Raw genomic sequence first — 19,925 nt, forward strand, 5'->3', positions numbered from 1 at the left:
GTCCTTCTATTTGTAGTTATCCATTTTTATTAAATAAAAAAATTATTAATTTTCTACTTATTTCTTATTTCAATGCATCACATCCTTCTAGACGCTATAGAGTTTGTCAATTTTGAATCCATGGTGAAGCCAAGCATCACTTTTGCTCACGTGGAACATGAAGGAAAGCTAGTTGGGAGAGAGTTGGATTTTACTCCAAAAACATAACTTAAACTGCATGTGATGTGTGCCGTATTTCTATGTTGACATTTACATGTGGAACTTTTTGTCCTATTAATTATGATGTTTTTTTGACTTATTTTTTTCTTTAAATTAACATAATTTATCTGTTTTTTATTAAAAAAACTGAAAAAAAAAATATTAACGTGAATTTTAATAAATTTATAGTTTATTTATTTTTATAAAAAAATTACCGATGCCTATTTTATTGTTTTTGTTGATTCAATTTTTTTTTATTATTATAACTGTTCTTAGCCACTTTCCAATATGAAGAAACCTTTATAATATTATTTACCTCAATACAACGTGGTTAATATATTATTATAAGAAAAATAAAAATAAAAATTAGAGTCGTCCATGGTATTATTTGGGGGCATCACAATGATTTATTTGGTACTAAACAACCCCCAAATATTCCACCTGATTTCTAAATTGGCATGATTATTCTCATACACATCATGATTTCTCATCCTTGTCCCATTCCAATTATTTATCCAATTTTAATACTCAAATAAAACCATTCTCAAACAAACAATAATAAATTAATAATCAAATACTGAAGAGACCATACCTTTTCCTGTTGCTCATGTTTATTTAAAATTTATATATTAATCTCATGATTGCACTTGATTCCAATACAACCTTCCTCATGCAAACAACCAATCACTCAAAACAATTTGTTTTATAATCCTTTTGGATACTTTTATTATTTTTAAAAAATTCATCATCTAAATTTTAAACAAATCTAATTCTATTGTTATTTTGGTCAGAATTTTTTAGACATGACAAACAAAGTGACAAAGCTAACATTCATTTGATGAGAAATCATACCTGCCATTTAAGTTTATCATACATCTAATAACACAAAACTTAACCAGTTAATGTATTTGTATGTCCTTGTAGTCCTTGAAGGGACGTACTGCAAAAGAAAGCGGCTTTTCTTCTCAAGTGTTTGACAGCACAAGCAATAAATGTGTCTCCGCCTTAGGCTCTGTTCTTTCAGACTCAAGTACCGGAAAAAATTGGGGAAGTATGTTGAATTTCTCCGCTTCATGATGGTAGATGACAAGTGAGAAGTATTATTTCCCCTACTTTACACAATCAACTTAAAATATAATTTAACCTATTTTAAAATAAAATACATTAAACTTTTTGAGTTATTATTTTGTTTTTGACAAAAATAGCTAAAAACACCGTTTTACAGTGGCTTAATAACCCTCTTAAAAATTTATTATATGTAAACAGACTAATATATGAGATAATTAGGATTTGCAATATACGCCCAAAATGATATAACATGGATCACAACCTCACAATTATTAATCTTTTTTACCTTTTAACCATGAAAGGATGGATAATACAACTCATTCTATAAAGATCCGATAAAAAATAAGTAAATAATACTAACATAGTACTTTTTACAATATATATTAAGTTTAAACCCCAATTTGGCCCCTTGTAAGTAGGTAGGGCTATCTCACTTTGGTTCCTTTATTCCAATTTGGCCTATGGGAGTACTTATATTATTGTAATTGAGAAATTTTGGTCCGCATCTTAACATCTGTTTATTTGTTTTTCGTTCACTGTGGCTGACGTGGCAATTTTTATGTTTTAAATATAATTAAAAAAACTTTAAAAACAAAGAACTAGTTAACCACCTAATTAATTCCCGCTTAATTTTTCGGATGCAAATCTAAATGGATCAAAACCCGAAAAATACAATAAACCTTTTCTTCTTTCTCAATCTTTCTCCCCCACCACAATCCTGCCCCAAACAGATGTTAAGGCGCGGACCAAAATTCTCAATTACAATAATAAAAGTATTCTCATAAGCCAAATTATAATAGAGGGACCACAGAGACAACCCTATATATTTACAGGACCAAACTGGGGTTTCAACTTATATATTATAGCATTTGTACATTATTATATAGTACCACGGCACAAAAAATTCAACCTTGCATGAGTCACCCATCATTTAAAACGGTTGTCAAGCTGTCCTTAGGGTGTTATCCTTTACATGATGGCTTCTAGTGATGTAAAACATCCATACTTCATAGGCTTCAAAAGAAGAGCATGTGATTGAGTTTGGGGAGTTTCCTTTTGTACTGATGAGTGAGAAAGGCTGTAACCCTGCAAACCTGTCTTCATAGAACCAACTACTCCATTTTAGTAATCCCACTTGCTCATTGTTTAATCTCATTCAAACATTGCCATGTTTCATGTTGTACTTTTTTCATATCTAAATCTCAATATAAATACAAGCATCTTAGCTTTCTGTTTGCTCAGTGTGTGATTGATGAAATGGCTCAGGAGGAGGGAAAGAAGAAGATCTCAATGGGAGTGGTGATGGAGAGAATGAAGAAACTCCCTGTTTCTTTGTGGAAAACATTATATCAAGTTGGAAGAGATGATCCAAGAAGAGTTTTTCATGCTCTCAAAGTGGGCACTGCTTTGACACTTGTTTCCTTATTGTATCTCTTGGAGCCATTGTTTGAAGGTGTTGGGCAGAATGCAATGTGGGCTGTCATGACAGTTGTTGTTGTTCTTGAATTCACTGCAGGTATATGTATACATCTTTATTAATGTTTTTTGTGCACATATTGAATTGTTTGATTGGTGATGTCAGGAGCTACATTGTGTAAAGGATTGAACAGAGGATTAGGGACAATGATGGCTGGTTCACTGGCATTTCTGATTGATTATGTAGCAGAGGAATCAGGGAAAGTTTGCAGGGCTGTTTTTATTGGAGTTTCTGTGTTCTTGATTGGTTCTGCTGCAACTTATGTGAGGTTTATACCTCATATTAAAAAGAATTATGATTATGGTGTATTGGTGTTCATTCTTACATTCAATCTGATTACTGTATCGAGTTTTCGGGTCACTAATGTGCTGAAAATTGCGCGAGAACGGCTTTATAACATTGCCATTGGTTGTGGTATTTGTCTTTGTATGACTCTATTGATTCTGCCCAATTGGTCTGGCAGAGATCTTCATAAGTCCACGGTTGACAAGCTTGAAGTGTTAGCAAGATCTATTCAAGGTATTGTTTTATTAACTTGTTTAGTTAGTTTTGCTGATATGCTTATTTATTCATTGATTCATATATACAATGCAGCTTGTGTTCATGATTATTTCGAAGGCAATATTGACGAAATGTCATCCCAAGATGATATCAAGAAAGGTTACAAAACTGTTCTGGACTCAAAAGCAACTGATGAATCCCTTGTGAGTATTAATTTATATCTCTAATTCTGCTAATTGATTCAAATTAAACAAAATGATAATAGCGAGCATTGATTTATTAGGCATTGTTTGCGAGCTGGGAGCCAAGGTATTCAATGAACTGCTATAGATATCCATGGCATCGATATGTAAAACTCGGTACTATACTCAGACACTTTGCATACACTGCAGTTTCTCTGCATGGCTGCTTAGAATCTGAAATTCAGGTGCTTGTTATTCATCATTGTATATCATAATATGTAGAGAATTTATTACCAAAAGGTCACATGTTCGATGTTTTTCGCACAGACTCCACTGTCTATTCGATCAATGTTTCGAGAACCATGCATCAATGTTGCATCAGAAGCAACTCGAATTCTTGTGCATCTGGCGAACAGCATAAGAAACAGGGAGCAATGCTGTTTTGATACATTGTCTGATCGTCTGCAAGAGGCCTTGCATAACCTCAACTGTGCTATCAAGTCTCAACCACGCCTTTTCATCAGCTCAGGCAATCACAATTCAACTTCAAACTTCTCTGGACATTTGAAGAATGATCATCATTCGACATCAAACTTCTCCGGGTATTTGAAGAATGATCATCATTCAACAACAAACTTCTCCGGCGGTTTGAAGAACGATAAAGCCTCGTCGTCTTTCACATCTCCTTCACTTAGGAATGATGCATTTTCATCAACATTAGAGTATAGAAGCAAAAGATTTATAGAGCAATCAAAACAACCAGGTGACAAGAGAGTGTTGAATACAACACTGAGTAAGCTTGCCATTACAAGCCTGGAGTTCTCAGAAGCATTACCATTTGCTGCATTTGCTTCTTTGCTGGTGGAAATGGTGGCACGTTTGGATCTAGTGATCAGGGAGGTAGAGGAATTGGGAAGGGCTGCACATTTTAAGAAGAGCTCAGAGATGGATGAAATCAAGGTTGATATGAAGGATGGATTCAAAATGAGCAATATGAGTCTCAGAGAGATGCCAAGCAATGTGGGGTTACATGGAGCAGAATGAGATAGACACAACACCATATTGTTTCTTGCTTCCTCTGAAGATTCTTGTATAATGTACCACCTTATTATCAATAATACAAGAACTATTTTCAAATAATATACTGAAAAAAAACTCAATTTTGTTAATTTGATAAATATATAAAGATTAATGTTTTAGGAACTTTGTAAAGATGATGAGTGACCTTTTCAAAGTACAAGAATAATAAAAAGCTTAACCATATCTAAAGAAGGAGCATTCAAAAGCATGCCAAGCTGCTTCACTTTCTCCCTCTTATCTCCCTTGCCCTGTTTCTCCCTTAATGTCATCCATTTATACCTGAACTTCTTGGGTTAATTTTTCAGTTAGTCACCCAACTATAACTAATTATCACTTCGGTCACCCAACTTCAAAACGTATCAAAATGGTCACCCAACTAATAATGTCTTTCACCGATCAGGTCACCGGAGAGATTCGGCAAAATAAAAATCCTGCGTGGCGGTAGGAATAGTCGAGTCGACATTATTTAACCATGTCAGCAGTCTAATTTGGATTGTCCACGTCAGAGAAACTTGCTAACTCGGCTTAAGACCCTCCACATCATCATCTTTCTTCTTCGTTCTTCGTCCTCAATTCAGAAGGAGCGAGGCAACGATGTCTTCTGCGGAATATAGCGTAGTTTTCGGTGATGGCGAAGTCGTGGAGGAAGGATGGCTCACTGAAACGGAGAAGATGGGGAGCGTCGGCGAGCTTGTTGCCGTCCCTTGTCGAGACCGAAAGTAGGGTGGCGAATGGAGGGATGGGGCCGTAAAGGAAGGCGAAGAGCTCGCCGGTGGTAGGATCTTTCTTGGGATGAGCGGTCATGCCCATGAAGAGTTCAGCGGAGAAGTCTTCCGCACGAGGAGAATGGAGATGTCGCCATCGTTGGTGGAAAGGTGGAGGGAGTAAGGTGTTGGAGAATGATTTGATCTGGAAATTAACAACAGTTTCAGAGACATAAAGCTGAATACAGTGAAGCATGGGAAATGCAAAAGTTTGATCAGTCTTTATTTTGCCTGTCTTTGGGACTAGTTAATCGATGTTTTTGTTGTTTATGTTTGATGTTTAAGTATGTCTAAATGATGCTGTATGAACTCTATATATTCTAAATTATGTTATGGTATGAAGCACCAAGTAATTAATATCAGTGTGTTCTTCATTCACTGAAACATCTGAGTTCTTGTGCCTTGTTCTTCTTCTGATATTTATCTTGAGTGTGTTTTAGATCCTATCATAAGGGAGGTCTGACTCGCCGAGAGCGTAGAGACAGCCGGTGAAGAAGCTTAGATTGGTGTTAGCTAAGCCAGTTCCCTGAGTCACGCTCATTTGACCAGTGAGGAAGCTGGCGGCAGTGACGGCACCGCGCGCAACTCCGGCATAGCTGTGGAAGCCGGAGAAGACGTTGGGAAGGATGGGAGCGTAGGTGCGGACAAAGCGGGAGAAGAGAAGAGATGGCGAAGAGGAGGATGAGGAGGAGGGAGTGGAGCATGCCGTCGCCGTCGAAGAGATGGTGAGGACTGCCAGGGAGATATTGAGGGTTGGGGCCGTTGCGGATGTAGACACCGTCGGCGAGACAAGGTGGTATACGGCCGTAAATGATGGGGCATGGGGTCGGGGGGAGCTCGGAGACCGGGGCGAAGTTGTCGGAAAGGATGTTGCGGGGATCGACGGAGGGCCGGAGGAGAGGTGGGTCAATGAAGTTGTTTATGATATCATCCAAAGCGTTGCAGAAGGTGGCGGCCAGTGAAGGGGATGTTGACGTTCTTAACCCTAGTCAGCAAGTTTCTCTTACGTGGACAAGCCAAGTTAGACTACTGACATGGTTAAATAATGCTGACTCAGCTATTCCGACTGCCACGCAAGATTTTATTTGCCGGAATCTCTCTGGTGACTGACCGGTGAAAGACATTATTAGTTGGGTGACCATTTTGATACGTTTTGAAGTTAGGTGACCGAAGTGATAATTAGTTATAGTTGGGTGACTAACTAAAAAATTAACCCTGAACTTCTTACAACACAATGCAGGTAGACAAATCATTCCAAAGAATTCCATATATTTATTAGTGGATAGGGGCAGACGAAAATTCTGACGTAATAAAGCTGTGGTTTATCGACATTTATTTCATTCGACGTATAATGGTGTTGTTCAGACTTTATATGATGTTAGATATGTTCTAGAATTAAAAAGAAAAAATGATTTCTCTGGGTACTTTCCATATAAACAGTTTTGGATATAAAACAAAAAAAAATTGCATTAAAGTAAGAATGGTTTAATAGTGATTAAAAGAGAGAGGAGTGTAAGAAATATCTACAAATGGGTTGGATATATAGTTGTAGGCGGAGTTACACTTGCAAAATCAAATTAAGGCTATCACTACAGAGAAATTCAAGTATTGTTTGGACTTGATTAATATCTCTAATACTAAGGAGGCATGGCACTCAACTTATGTGGATGATAATAAGCCCTTGGTCTATATATTCAAGCATAGACTTTTTACCGATAAATTTATGTAATACTGGTCTTTTGTATGCAAGATAAGTGAATAACAAAAATACGGCCGCATATTACCGAGCCTCGTAAATCTTTTGTGTATTTACGTTGTCTTATTGCTCTATTGATTTTTTTTTACAAATTTTCTATTTTCCTTAACAATTATTTACCTCAGTACAAAATAGTTAATATATTATTATATATAAAAAAATAAAAAAATTAGAGTCCACAATCTATATTATTATGGGGGTGTCACAAACACAATGATTTATTTGGGTAGACCACCGTTCGTGGTTGTCTCTGTTTTGTTTTTGTTCTTTGTCATTTTTTTCTCTTCAGTTCTTCTGCTTTTGGTATGTATATATTTTTTTAATGTATTATAATTTATCTATGTTTTTTTTTTTTAAAAATTGATTCATTTGGTACTAAAGCAAACCCAAAATATTCCACCTGATTTCTATATTGTCATGATTCTCCTCATGCATGTCATGATTCTCATCTTCCCCATTCTAATTATTTATCCTATTTTAATACTCAAATCAATCATTCCCAAGCAAACAATAATAAATAAATAAATACTGAAGAGGTTCATACCTTTTCTTTCTGTATGTCATATTTATTTAAAATTTATATTTTAATCTCATGATTGCACTTGATTCCAATACAGTCTTCCGTTGACAAAGTGACAAAGCCAACATTCGTTTGATGAGATATCACACCTGCCCAGGTAAGCTTATCATATATCTAAGAACACAACTTAAGTAGTTAATGTATTTGTATGTCCTTGTAGTCCTTGAAGGGACGTACTTCAAAAAGAAAAACGGGTTATCTTCTCTGGTGTTTGACAGCATATGCAATAAATATGTCTCCGCCGTACGGCTGTTCATTGGCACTGAAATGTTGGAAAAATGGGAATAGTGAGGAAAGGGATTTACTTCCCCTACCACATGTGTTTTTTTATTCTAAAATTAAAAAGGGCGTTAATTTCACTGTAAATGAGGGGAAATCAGAAAGTGAGAAAAGTGTCACTTCTTTGAGATGGGGGAAGTGATATCACTTCTAGGATTTTTCTATTTATTTGTCAGAAATTGAGAATGAAACCGAAAGATTTAGGTATTGGATGAAGTTTTATGAGTTCAAAAAAACTTTAAAAATAAAAAGAAGTTAGTTTTTATAGATTGACTCACTTCCTCCCATTTCAGTTAAAAAAATACTGAAGTGGGCTTATTTCAAAATTCACATCAGTCGAAAGTGAGGGAAGTGACACTTCACCCACTTTAGCACAAATGAACATCAGAAGTGGAGGAAGTCAGACCACTTCCCCCCACTTTCCCTAAAATGAGCGCCTCATAAGTGGAGAAATACCACTTCCAGTGATTTTTATATTGAACGAAAAATATAGTTAAACTCACTTCATAATAAAAATACATTAATCTATGAGCTATTTTTTTTTTTCAATAATCACAAGCAGTGCATTATAAAAGAGTGTCGAGTGTAAAAATCAATAAATAAATATAATGTTGCACTAGTTATGGTAGTTTAATAACTTTATAGAGATTTATCATGTGGGATAAACTAACATATAGGACAATTAGGATTTGCTGCATGTGTTGAAGATAATATTATTAACCATAACCTCACAATAGTAAATCTTCTGGCTTATATTCCTGAAAGGGTGGAGAATACAACTCTTCTCACATATAACCAAATAAACAGTAAATAAATAGTACTAATATAATAATTTTATAGTATATATATACTAGACCTTCTCATGGGCCAAGCTAGCCCTGATTTGGACAGGGTTGAGTCCATAATTACTAAAATTTAAGCTTGTTTAAGCCATGCCTGACCTGAAAATATGGGCCTTAACTTTTACCAGAACCCATCCATGACCTCTAACCAAGGGCCGCCTAAATAGGTTTTTATCAAATAATCTATAAATTATAAAAAGTTAACAATAATATTAATTTGTGAAAATGACTAAATATTATTCTACAAAACACTTTAAAATTAAAATACCAAATGCACATCTTTTATTCAATCACATCAATTATAATTCAAGCCATTATAATCAATGCAGTCAACAATAAATACATATCATATAATTATATACAAACCTAATTAATAAATAGTTAATGACAATTCAAACCATATTATATATATATATATATATATATATATATATATATATATATTATTTTCCCTCCGTTCCTTTTTATTTGTCACAAATCCATATTTTTTATCTGTCATTTTCTAAAATCAAGAAGCACTTATTATTTTTTTTTCCAAAATTACCCTTAACACTCTATTCAATTCTCTTCTTAGAATTGAATATGAGTGAGAAATGTGAATATATAAATTAGGAATAATTTTGAAAAATAACTATTTTTTTATAAAATTTTATGAAATAACTAAGTTTTTTGGTACGTGAGATTCGGTTAATCACGACAAATAAAAAGAACTGGAGGGAGTAATCGAATCGGCTCTTATCGGGACTGGTTTTTAACAATGAAAACCAAACCCCGCCTATTTTTAAAATGAGCTCTTTTTTTTTTTAAAAAAAAACCCAAGATATCTGATTTTATATATTTATCTAAATTCTTCTAATTTTAGGGAGGATTTTCGGGCCCGGATATCCTCTTTAATTTTAGGGAGGTTTAACACAATTTTAACAGAGAGGATTCCACGTTGCATCGCTCACCCACGCTTGCGCGAGCGTGCACACACACACTCAAAAGTGACTTCCACTTCGGGTGGTAGTGGTTGTCAAGCTGTCATTCAAGCTGCCATAGTGCGTGTTATCTTTTTATATGATGGGTTCATACTTCATAGGCTTCAAAGAAGAGCATGTGATTGAGTTTGAAAGAGTTTCCTTTTCTACTTGACGAGTGAGAAATCTGCAAGTCTACAAACCTGTCTTCATAGAACCAACGACTCCATTTTGGTACTCCCACTTGCTCATTGTTTAATCTCATTCAAACATTGTCATGTTTCATGTTGTATTTTTTTCATATCTAAATGTCAATATAAATAGTAAATACAAGCATCTGAGCTTCCTGGTTTGCTCAGTGTGTGATGGATGAAATGGCTCTGGAGGAGGGAAAGAAGAAGATCTCAGTGGGAGTGGTGATGGAAAGAATGAAGAAACTCCCTGTTTCTTTGTGGAAAACATTATATCAAGTTGGAAGAGATGATCCAAGAAGGGTTATTCATGCTCTCAAAGTGGGCACTGCTTTGACACTAGTTTCCTTATTGTATCTCTTGGAGCCATTGTTTGAAGGTGTTGGACAGAATGCAATGTGGGCTGTCATGACAGTAGTTGTTGTTCTTGAATTCACTCCAGGTATATGTATACATCTTTATTCATGTTTTTCTGTACACATATTGAATTGTTTGATTGGTGATGTTAGGAGCTACATTGTGCAAAGGATTGAACAGAGGATTAGGGACAATGATGGCTGGTTCACTGGCATTTCTGATTGATTATGTAGCAGAGGAATCAGGGAAAGTTTTCAGAGCTATTTTTATTGGAGTTTCTGTGTTCTTGATTGGTTCTGCTGCAACTTATGTGAGGTTTATACCCCATATTAAAAAGAATTATGATTATGGTGTATTGGTGTTCATTCTTACATTCAATCTGATTACTGTATCGAGTTTTCGGGTCACTGATGTGCTGAAAATTGCGCGAGAACGGCTTTATAATATTGCTATTGGTTGTGGTATTTGTCTTTGTATGACTCTATTGATTCTGCCAAATTGGTCTGGCAGAGATCTTCGTAAGTCCACGGTTGACAAGCTTGAAGTGTTAGCAAGATCTATTCAAGGTATTGTTTTATTAAAATGTTATGTTTAGTTAGTTTTGCTGATATGCTTATTGTTCATTGATTCATATATACAATGCAGCTTGTGTTCATGACTATTTCGCAGACAATATTGATGAAATGTCATCCCAAGATGATATCAAGAAAGGTTACAAGACTGTTCTGGATTCAAAAGCAACCGATGAATCCCTTGTGAGTATTTATTTATATATCTTATTCTGCTAATTAATTCAACTTACACAAAATGATGTTGTTGAGCATTGATTTATTAGGCATTGTTTGCGAGCTGGGAGCCAAGGTGTTCAATGAACTGCTATAGATACCCATGGCATCGATATGTAAAACTTGGTACTATACTTAGACACTTTGCATACACTGCAGTTTCTCTGCATGGATGCTTAGAATCTGAAATTCAGGTGCTTGTTATTCATCATTGTATATCAAAATATATAGAGAATTTAATATCAAAAGGTTACATGTTTGGATGTTTTTCACACAGACTTCACTGTCTATTCGATCAATGTTTCGAGAACCATGCATCAATGTCGCATCAGAAGCAACCCGAATTCTCATGCATCTGGCGAACAGCATAAGAAACAGGGAGCAATGCTGTTCTGATACATTGTCTGATCGTCTGCAAGAGGCCTTGCATAACCTCAACTGTGCTATCAAGTCTCAACCCCTCATTTTCATCAGCTCAGGCAATCACAATTCAACATCAAACTTATCTGGACATTTGAAAAATGATCATCATTCAACAACAAACTTCTCTGGGGGTTGTGAAGAAAGATTATCACTCAACATCAAACTTCTCCGGGGGTTTGAAGAATGATAAAGCCTCGTCATCTTTCACATCTCCTTCACTTAGGAATGATGCATTTTCAGCAACATTAGAGTATAGAAGCAAAAGATTTATAGAGCAATCAAAACAACCAGGTGACAAGAGAGTGTTGAATACAACACTGAGTAAGCTTGCCATTACAAGCCTGGAGTTCTCAGAAGCATTACCATTTGCTGCATTTGCTTCTTTGCTGGTGGAAATGGTGGCACGTTTGGATCTAGTGATCAGGGAGGTAGAGGAATTGGGAAGAGCTGCACATTTTAAGAAAAGTTCAGAGATGGATGAAATCAACATTGATATGAAGGATGGATTCAAAATGAGCAATATGAGTCTCAGAGAGATGCCAAGCAATGTGGGACTACATGGAGCAGAATGAGACAGACACAGCACCATCATGTTCCTTGTTTTCTCTGAAGAGTCTTGTATAATGTACCACCTTATTATCAATAATACAAGAACTATTTTCAAATAATACTATAAAAAAAAATCTCATTTTTGTTAATTTAAAAAATATGTAAAGATTAATATTTCAGACTTTCAGTTTATGAACTTTAGTAAAGATGATGAGAGACCTTTTCAAAGTACAAGAATAATAAAAAGCTTAGCCATATCTAAAGAAGGAGCATTCAAAAGCATGCCAAGCTGCTCCTCTTTCTCCCTCTCATCTCCCTTGCTCTGTTTCTCCCTCAATGTTATCCATTTATACCTGGACTGCCTACAACACAATGCAGGTAAACAAATCATTCCAAAGAATTCCATATCTTCCAAAAAAATGTTACAATCCATTGATCCTTCTTCCCTTTGCCTGCAGGCAGTGGAGCTCAAGGTTGAGATGCTCTGCTTCCACAGTGAAAGAAGGCTAAGGAAATGCCTCTCTAAACTCAAAGGTACACTACTAACTTTCTTATTTTACATCTCTTAAACTAGAACAAGTACTCCAATCTATTTCATATATGAACATATTTTGATGAACAAGGTGTGAGAAGTGTGGAAGTGGAGTTGAGAAAGAAGAAAGTCACAGTGAGAGGAGAAGCACAAGAAAGCAAAGTCATAAGGACACTTAGAAGAAGTGGTTTCAGATGCACACCATGGTGTGACATGACTGACTTGTTACTCAATGCTTATATTCAGAGGTACCAGAAGAGCTTCCTCTTTGTCAGTAATGGAGTTTCCTGAGTTTGTTATTACTGTTTGTTTGTTTTCCTCTTTCATGTAATAATATTATCTGAATAAGAAGATCTCTTGAGAAATGAACAGTACTTTTGAGCTGCTTTGATTTGAGTGTTGGAGCCTTTTTGTGAGGGAATAAGAGAGAGAGAGAGAGTTTAGTTGGATACCTTCCTCATGATAGAACATAAAGGTTTTTTTATCTTTTGATTAGATGCTCTTGAAAGGTGGTTTTAGTTTCTCCTCTTTCTTGGAAGTTGCAGGAAAGAAAGCACATTTATTCTTCATCTTATTCTCCATTTTCACTTGCTTTCTCAAGGGCTGCTTCATCTGAAATTTTCTTTTAATTATTGTCACTATGTACTAACAGTAAACCAAAGATATTGAATTACATGATGGGATGGAAATGCATGTATGTTTATGAATTAAATTAAACTTAAAAAGAATGCATAGTTTGTATAAACTATGAATGTAAAATAATATACAAATATGTCTATGAGTTTATCATAGACAGAACTTTATAAATCTCAAGTTCAAGAAAGAGCAAAATGAATTAATTATAAAGTGGTCAGTTGTCCACACATTGAAACTCTCTCTTTTCTTTTCTTTTTACCTTTATATTTGTTCTCTTTCATAATGTATCAAGTTTTATTTTTTAAAAATTTAGTTTTTACTTGTTAGAAAGTGTGAATAAAACATCATATATTCATCATTAAAAGAAAAGAAGAGACTTCTACATACTAACTAACAAAAAATAATCCCCTCATATGTCACACCAATAAATTAATATGAATACATATATGTTTATATATATGTGTGTGCCAAAATTAATATGAATGGTTCTTTACTTTCCTAACTATATTCCGAAGAGGAAAAAAGGGTAAATGGCGGTGCATGACATCCATTCTTTGGAAGTGGAGGAAAAGGCATATATGCTTGGCTCCATCTAGCTTCCCCTCCTTACTTTTTCCCTTGTATTGCTATTATTACCTTTACTTAAGGCTTTAACTAGGCTTCCTTTTCAAATGGAACCAATAAATGTTAATAAAGAACTTTATTCTTCATATAATAACAACGAGAATATTATTTATTACTTTTCCCCGAGATACAATAATAATAAGATATTGTTCTTTCATAGTGATAGATAATAAGAGAACTTTGCAAGCTTCATAGCTTGATGCATAAAAGATAAAACCAGAGTACTAAAAACCATATTAGCCAAGCACAAGCATTAAAAAAGTTGTGCTGGAGATACACATTAGAATCATTAGATTTCCTGATCTGTTGATGTATGAACATGAACTGCTGCTACTTCAACTCCAAGATCAATCACTAAAAGGAGTTGTCTCGGAAGTTTAGATCTTTTGGAGAGAATTTTTCACATCACCAAGTTGTCTTCCACGAGCCACAAGTTAACCTCCTCTTCACTTGCTTGTCGACAAATAACTGGTGGCATTACTGCATTCCATGTATTCATTTCTGCCGACAAAAAAGAGCAAGTCATAATCAGAATATGGTAATGAATTCAAGACATTTTAAATTCAATTTAGTACAACAGTACCACTAAATGGAGCGTTCATGTATGCTAAAGCAATGTTCTCTTCATTGGAGTACATGCCCATGCAATGTATTGGACTTGGAAAAGGTGACAAGCAGACATTCCCGTTGAGTTCATCAACCAAGAAGGAATCCTCTGAAAAGCTTGCATAAGAGGATACAGGAGTCAAATTAGGGGAACTCATTTGGTAATGTTGAATGGTCCATTATGCCTTCATACACCGAATGATCCATATCCTGCAGCAAGTTCTTTTTGTGTGTCAAAACATAATTTACATGCCCAATGCCCTTATAAAGTTAAATTGATCACTCATATATATACCTTCAAAGCATTTGAGGGAAGAACAGATGGAACTGGTACTTGGAAGCTTGTTTGATCAATCTCAGTCACAATCAATGCTTGCTCCGTCCTTATTCCACTGTCTGGAGAAGTTATAGTGGCCAAATTGTTGTTTTCCTTGAATATGCTTGATTCTGGAGAGTGGTTATCTTCGGAGACATTCAAGACCTCACCAAAGTATTTGCTTGAGCCAATGGCACCTGTGGCTGGTGTGAGATCCACCTTTTTTGATCTATGTTCTCCTTGCAGATCACCCAACTTCTGCGCATGCTCATGTCTCTTAACCACACGACACAAGGCATAAGCTCCCTATTGATATCATCGAAAATTATGAAGAATTAGAAACAGAGTGTTCTTTCAAGAAACCACAAGAAATGTGATTTTGTATGACGGAATAATCATACCACAAAATTATAAGCTCCATGAAAATGATCTTCACAGAGCCGGTATTCGTGCATGACCCAATCAGTTCTTTCTCCTCCAGGAGCTCTCCCGAGATAAAAGACAAGGGTCTTCTTGAGTGCAGCTACGGAAGGTTCACAGACAATTTTTCGGTCTTTACCAGTGGCTTTCCAGTAGCCTGATGCTGTGGCTCTATTTGTGCGTGAGCCATTTGGATATTTACGATCTCGTGGACAAAAGAAAAACCACTCTAAGTCTCTTTTTGGGAGGAATGATTTATCTGTGACCAATTAATTGAAGATTAGCATAGCATTGAACAAACATGATGATAGTAAAACAAGAATTACATGCTCTATTTTTTTCTTCACAGTAAAGAAATATGATGCGGGAATCTCAAGGGTATGTATGAAAAACAACAATAGTAGTCTACCATTGAGCTGCTTTTAGAATATAAAATCTTAGATACAAAACCGACCTCTAGGGAAAAGATCAGATGCTTGAAAAAGACCATAATTTTGCTCAACATGCATAAAGATTGTGCCAAAAAGCAAACGAACATAATCATATAACAATTAGCTAATAGCCAATCAGTAAGCTTCATTCACACTGAAAATGCCGTACCACTCACAATAGATTAGAAAAGTTTGACACAAAATTATCACTCAGAAAGCGCCTATCCCTATCTTTGTCCATGCTCAGTTAGACAAAAATCAAACTACACATATTATCATCGAAACAAAAACAAGACATGCAGGCATTTCAACAAACAGTAAGCAGTCAGTTTACCTGGTAAGTCCCACGGATCACACTTGTACAAATCGATTACCGGAATTACTTCCAATTCGATCTTCAACCCATCTACTTTCCTCTTCAAGTAATATCCCACTAACTCATCATCCGTCGGGTGGAAGCGAAAACCCGGTGGAAGCGACATGTGACTCATTATCTACCTAGCTATAAACTACTCCAACCAAAGAACAACAAGCTTGAAAAAGAAAAACCAAGTTCTACACAAAGCTAACAAACTAAACACAAAACTAAATGCCCAAACTATATCTATTAAAGATTTGAAAAATCCAAAAGTAGAAGCTTTTCTCAACAATAAGTTTCTCCAAAACAGAACAAACTTTCCTAAGGATGCAACCCTTGTAAATCAGGATCATTCTTCTCCACAAGCCACACTCCAAGAATTTCAAACACCCTCACCCCCACCACCACCACCACCAATACACACAAAGCTCACTAAACTATATGGAAAAGGATATCAAAAAGATCCAATCCAAGCTCAAGAACACACTAACCAAATCAATGAAGCTAAGATTGTTGAGAATGGAGATGAGAATGGGAGGGATTGAGGAACTAAGGAGTTGAGGGGTTTTATAGAGAAAGAGAAGTGACCGAAAGACTTGGGATCGCTTGTATGAAGCCATGAGAGAGTTTTCAAAGCGCGGGACCCAAAGAAACCGCGAGATAATAATAACGGTTCACACGAGAACCAGCTTCCCGCCAAATATTGAATTACCGTTAATTTGTGTTTTTCTTATTATAATATTATTATTGCTTATTTCCCACTAAAAAAAGAAAAGAAACTTATTTGGTTTTTGTATTTTTTAATGTTTAAATATTTAATTTTTAATAATAATAATAATAAAAAAATAAAAATAATTCTCAGCTCCGGGTTGTGGATCTTTGTTTGTGTTCTTTCTGCTTGTTTTTTTTCTCGTTGTATTGCTCTACATTCACGCTGATGTTGCGATCCTCTTTTTCTCTCTCTCCATCTACTTGTTTGTCTTAATTGTCTGTTATTGTTATCGGTTTTTTTTTAATAAATCAGTGGTTTTATCCACTTTTATCAAAAATAATAATAATAATAATAATAATATTATTATTATTATTATTGTGATATAATATGAATGGGATTACTTGGCAACTAGGCAACAGCTGAATAGATGTCTTGATTGGTGGGAAGAAGTAATGCAATACTTTGCCTTTCTTTTCTTTTTGTTAGATAAAAATATTTTTTTAAAAAAATCTTTTTTTGGTTTATCTTAGCCGCCCTTGGACAAGTGTTGATTATGTATAAAGTTTACAGTTTACTATGGAGAATTATTAACTCTTGTCTTAGATGCAAAAATTGCATTTAAAAAGGAGATTTATAAAACTACTTATGTATGATGTTTAGAATATTTCACTGTTAATTTCAAAAAAATAATAATAATAATACAACCATAATGCTACTCACTAAAAATTAAGTAGAAAATAATAGTTTAATGGCTAAAGCATTTAATTTTCATATTTTTTTAGATAAAAATAATAATTTTATTAAATAAAATAAAAAATTCCATATACAAATAATTAAAGATATAAAATGATAGACGTAAAACAGGTTAAAGATATTAGTGATATGATAGTGTAGATCATTTTTCATGGGTAACATTAAGGGAGCAAAAATTAATCGATGTCTCAGTTGGTTTCAGAATTTTGTATCGTTTTAATTATAGATTACAGATAATTTAATAAATACATTAATATTTAAATATAACATATATTATCAATAGTAAAAATAAATAAATATATCATAATATATAAAAATAAAATAGAATAATCACAATTAGCCTTGAAATCATGATATTTTTTTTTTTCAATGAAAAGTGGGTAAACTATAATTTATTGAAAAGAGAATAACATTACAAAAACAAGAGAAACTAAAACAAGTACACAAAACAAACAACAAAAAATAGTCTTAAGATAAAGCAAAACTAGATGGGGGAAGGGAGAAAAGGGAGGAAACACATCCACTAGCGGTGGATAAATAAAAACAAAAACGGATACAAGAGTTATTATAGAGATAAGACTCATGTGGCCATTGTCAAGCAGCTGGGTAGGGTTGATTGTTATAGGAGTCACCAGGTCCTTTAGGAGCAAAAGTCATAGGTCCCACGAAATTGAGGCTCTTTTAATCTAATCATCGGAATAAATCTTGAAGGTTTGCATTTTGAGTGTAAGGAGTTGCATTATATCCAAGCATATGATCAATTTTGCAAAATGATAAGAGATGCGAAGATACAATACAAAAAAAAATATGATTATTTTATTCAAATAGATTAACAGTGTCACGCCCCGAACCTAACCGGGCACGTGGCAACCGCCACGACGACAAGAAATGGGTCCCACAACGGCCCCACTTTCAGGTCGCCGTAAGGCTCAATATAAACCTGTTATCACAATTATATAACTAGAAGACAACATAATAAAATATCACAAATAGGGTTCCCCAAGATTAGGAACCCTAAACACAAGTAACAACAATAATAAAGACAAACCGTGGTTTTTAAGATACAACCCGAAATATAAATACAAGAACCACATATAAGGTCAAGTCTAGTGGATCCATAAAGGGTCATGCATACTATAACAAACCTAAACAAGAAGTGCAGATAGACCACTCTCATCGCTCAGACACAGACAACTCGTCCAACGTCGCAATCGAAAAAGATAAAAAGGGGAGTGGTGAGTAACTGAGGTTACCCAGATGAGTGGTGTCAGATAGATGTAACAGAGTGATAAAAATATTTCAAATGGTAATTCAAGAAAAAAATAATAGCATATAAAAAAAAATCAGTTCCAAGTACTCAACATATTAACAAATAACACAGGATTCATCAATAGGAAAAGCAAATAACATTTTTAAAACATAATGAACATAGCTCCAAAAAAATACAGTCGGGCCTAAAAACAATTCCCACACTAATCGTGGGTCACGACTAGTCGTGGAACCACCAAGGAGTTTTTAAAACTTTTTAAAAATTTAAAAAGAGTTGCCTTTCCTTGGTGTTAGCTACCGAGATCCCCTGTGGTGACCCCGGGTTTCTCACATAATGTAACCCCCGCCAATGGCTCCGCAGCACCTCTTGACCGTGGTAAACCCGTGGTTAACCACGCCGCCTCCCATCAGGCCGGACCGTGGAACCCCACATCGCAGTTGTCGGACTAAAGTCCGCGTCACCATTAAAACCGAATGCCACATATAATTCTTTTCCAATTTCCAATTCAAAGAATCCATCGCACAATGTTTAAAACCGAAAAATATACATTAAACCATGTTCCATTTGCATACAAATGCGGAAATATACATCAAGCCATATCTCATTTGCATATAAATACGAAATGTACTTTTAAAACCATATCTCATTTGCATATAAATACGTAAATGTACTTTTAAAACCATATCTCATTTGCATATAAACACGGAAATGCAAGTAAACATGTTTCTTTCAAAAATAAATAGGTATAAGCATTCTAGGTTTAACCATTTCAAGTAAATTGCACTCAAAAATATATATCGTGGAAACCAATTTATCATCAAATTTATGTGATAAAAACACATGAACAAATACTTTAGTACTCTTATTAAATCTATGCAATTAGAAATTTAACCACTCATTGAACCCGCTCGTCCTCGTCCCCGAGACGCCCTTACTGATTGGCGAGCTCCTTCCCCTTAGAGGATGCTTCGCCACCTAGATACAAGCAGAGAATTCAAATTCTAACGAACATAAGAATGATGACCAAAGAAAAATGCATGAAAATACAATTTTACACGCCTAATACGGAACCTTAGGGTTTTTATGGCAAAAACATCGCTCATTTTGGATCCAAACGACATCATAATGGAGTAAAACTAGTTCTAATGAGTTCAGTGTAAGAAGAGCTTCAATGTGGACCAAAGAAATACCATAAAAGGCTCAAAAATTTTCGATGCTACAAGAATTTCGAAATTGCTACAAGAATCCTGAACCTTATACTATGGTTTTCTCCCAA

General features: G+C 34.9%; 3 protein-coding genes and 2 pseudogenes across 4 annotated transcripts; 3 read left to right on the plus strand and 2 right to left on the minus strand.

Annotated features, from left to right (window-relative positions):
- The first annotated feature begins 2,498 nt into the window (after nucleotides 1-2,498).
- On the plus strand, nucleotides 2,499-4,546 carry LOC120258255 (aluminum-activated malate transporter 12-like). Its single transcript, XM_039265610.1, has 5 exons — nucleotides 2,499-2,782; nucleotides 2,849-3,262; nucleotides 3,338-3,447; nucleotides 3,528-3,671; nucleotides 3,754-4,546. Exons 1-5 carry the CDS (start codon nucleotides 2,524-2,526, stop codon nucleotides 4,468-4,470), a joined length of 1,644 nt encoding a protein of 547 aa, XP_039121544.1. The 5' UTR covers nucleotides 2,499-2,523; the 3' UTR covers nucleotides 4,471-4,546.
- Nucleotides 4,547-5,049: 503 nt separating this feature from the next.
- On the minus strand, nucleotides 5,050-9,938 carry LOC120258172 (annotated as a pseudogene).
- Nucleotides 9,779-12,110, plus strand: LOC120259008 (annotated as a pseudogene).
- A 64-nt stretch (nucleotides 12,111-12,174) lies between these two features.
- On the plus strand, nucleotides 12,175-12,919 carry LOC120259010 (heavy metal-associated isoprenylated plant protein 31-like). 2 transcript variants are annotated; one of them, XM_039266527.1, is made up of 3 exons: nucleotides 12,207-12,369; nucleotides 12,450-12,525; nucleotides 12,615-12,915. In XM_039266527.1, exons 1-3 carry the CDS (start codon nucleotides 12,328-12,330, stop codon nucleotides 12,812-12,814), a joined length of 318 nt encoding a protein of 105 aa, XP_039122461.1. In that variant the 5' UTR covers nucleotides 12,207-12,327; the 3' UTR covers nucleotides 12,815-12,915. The 2 variants fall into 2 exon arrangements, with proteins under 2 accessions (XP_039122460.1, XP_039122461.1); XM_039266526.1 differs by having other exon boundaries at nucleotides 12,175-12,525; nucleotides 12,615-12,919.
- A 967-nt stretch (nucleotides 12,920-13,886) lies between these two features.
- Nucleotides 13,887-16,507, minus strand: LOC120259009 (NAC domain-containing protein 71). The gene is made up of 5 exons (XM_039266525.1): nucleotides 15,891-16,507; nucleotides 15,107-15,384; nucleotides 14,685-15,011; nucleotides 14,367-14,599; nucleotides 13,887-14,284 (listed from the first exon to the last, which is right to left on the minus strand). Exons 1-4 carry the CDS (start codon nucleotides 16,045-16,047, stop codon nucleotides 14,534-14,536), a joined length of 828 nt encoding a protein of 275 aa, XP_039122459.1. The 5' UTR covers nucleotides 16,048-16,507; the 3' UTR covers nucleotides 13,887-14,284; nucleotides 14,367-14,533.
- Between the last annotated feature and the right edge of the window lie 3,418 nt (nucleotides 16,508-19,925).

The sequence above is a fragment of the Dioscorea cayenensis genome, chromosome 4 (genome assembly GCF_009730915.1).
Source record: "Dioscorea cayenensis subsp. rotundata cultivar TDr96_F1 chromosome 4, TDr96_F1_v2_PseudoChromosome.rev07_lg8_w22 25.fasta, whole genome shotgun sequence".
Classification (NCBI taxonomy): domain Eukaryota; kingdom Viridiplantae; phylum Streptophyta; class Magnoliopsida; order Dioscoreales; family Dioscoreaceae; genus Dioscorea; species Dioscorea cayenensis.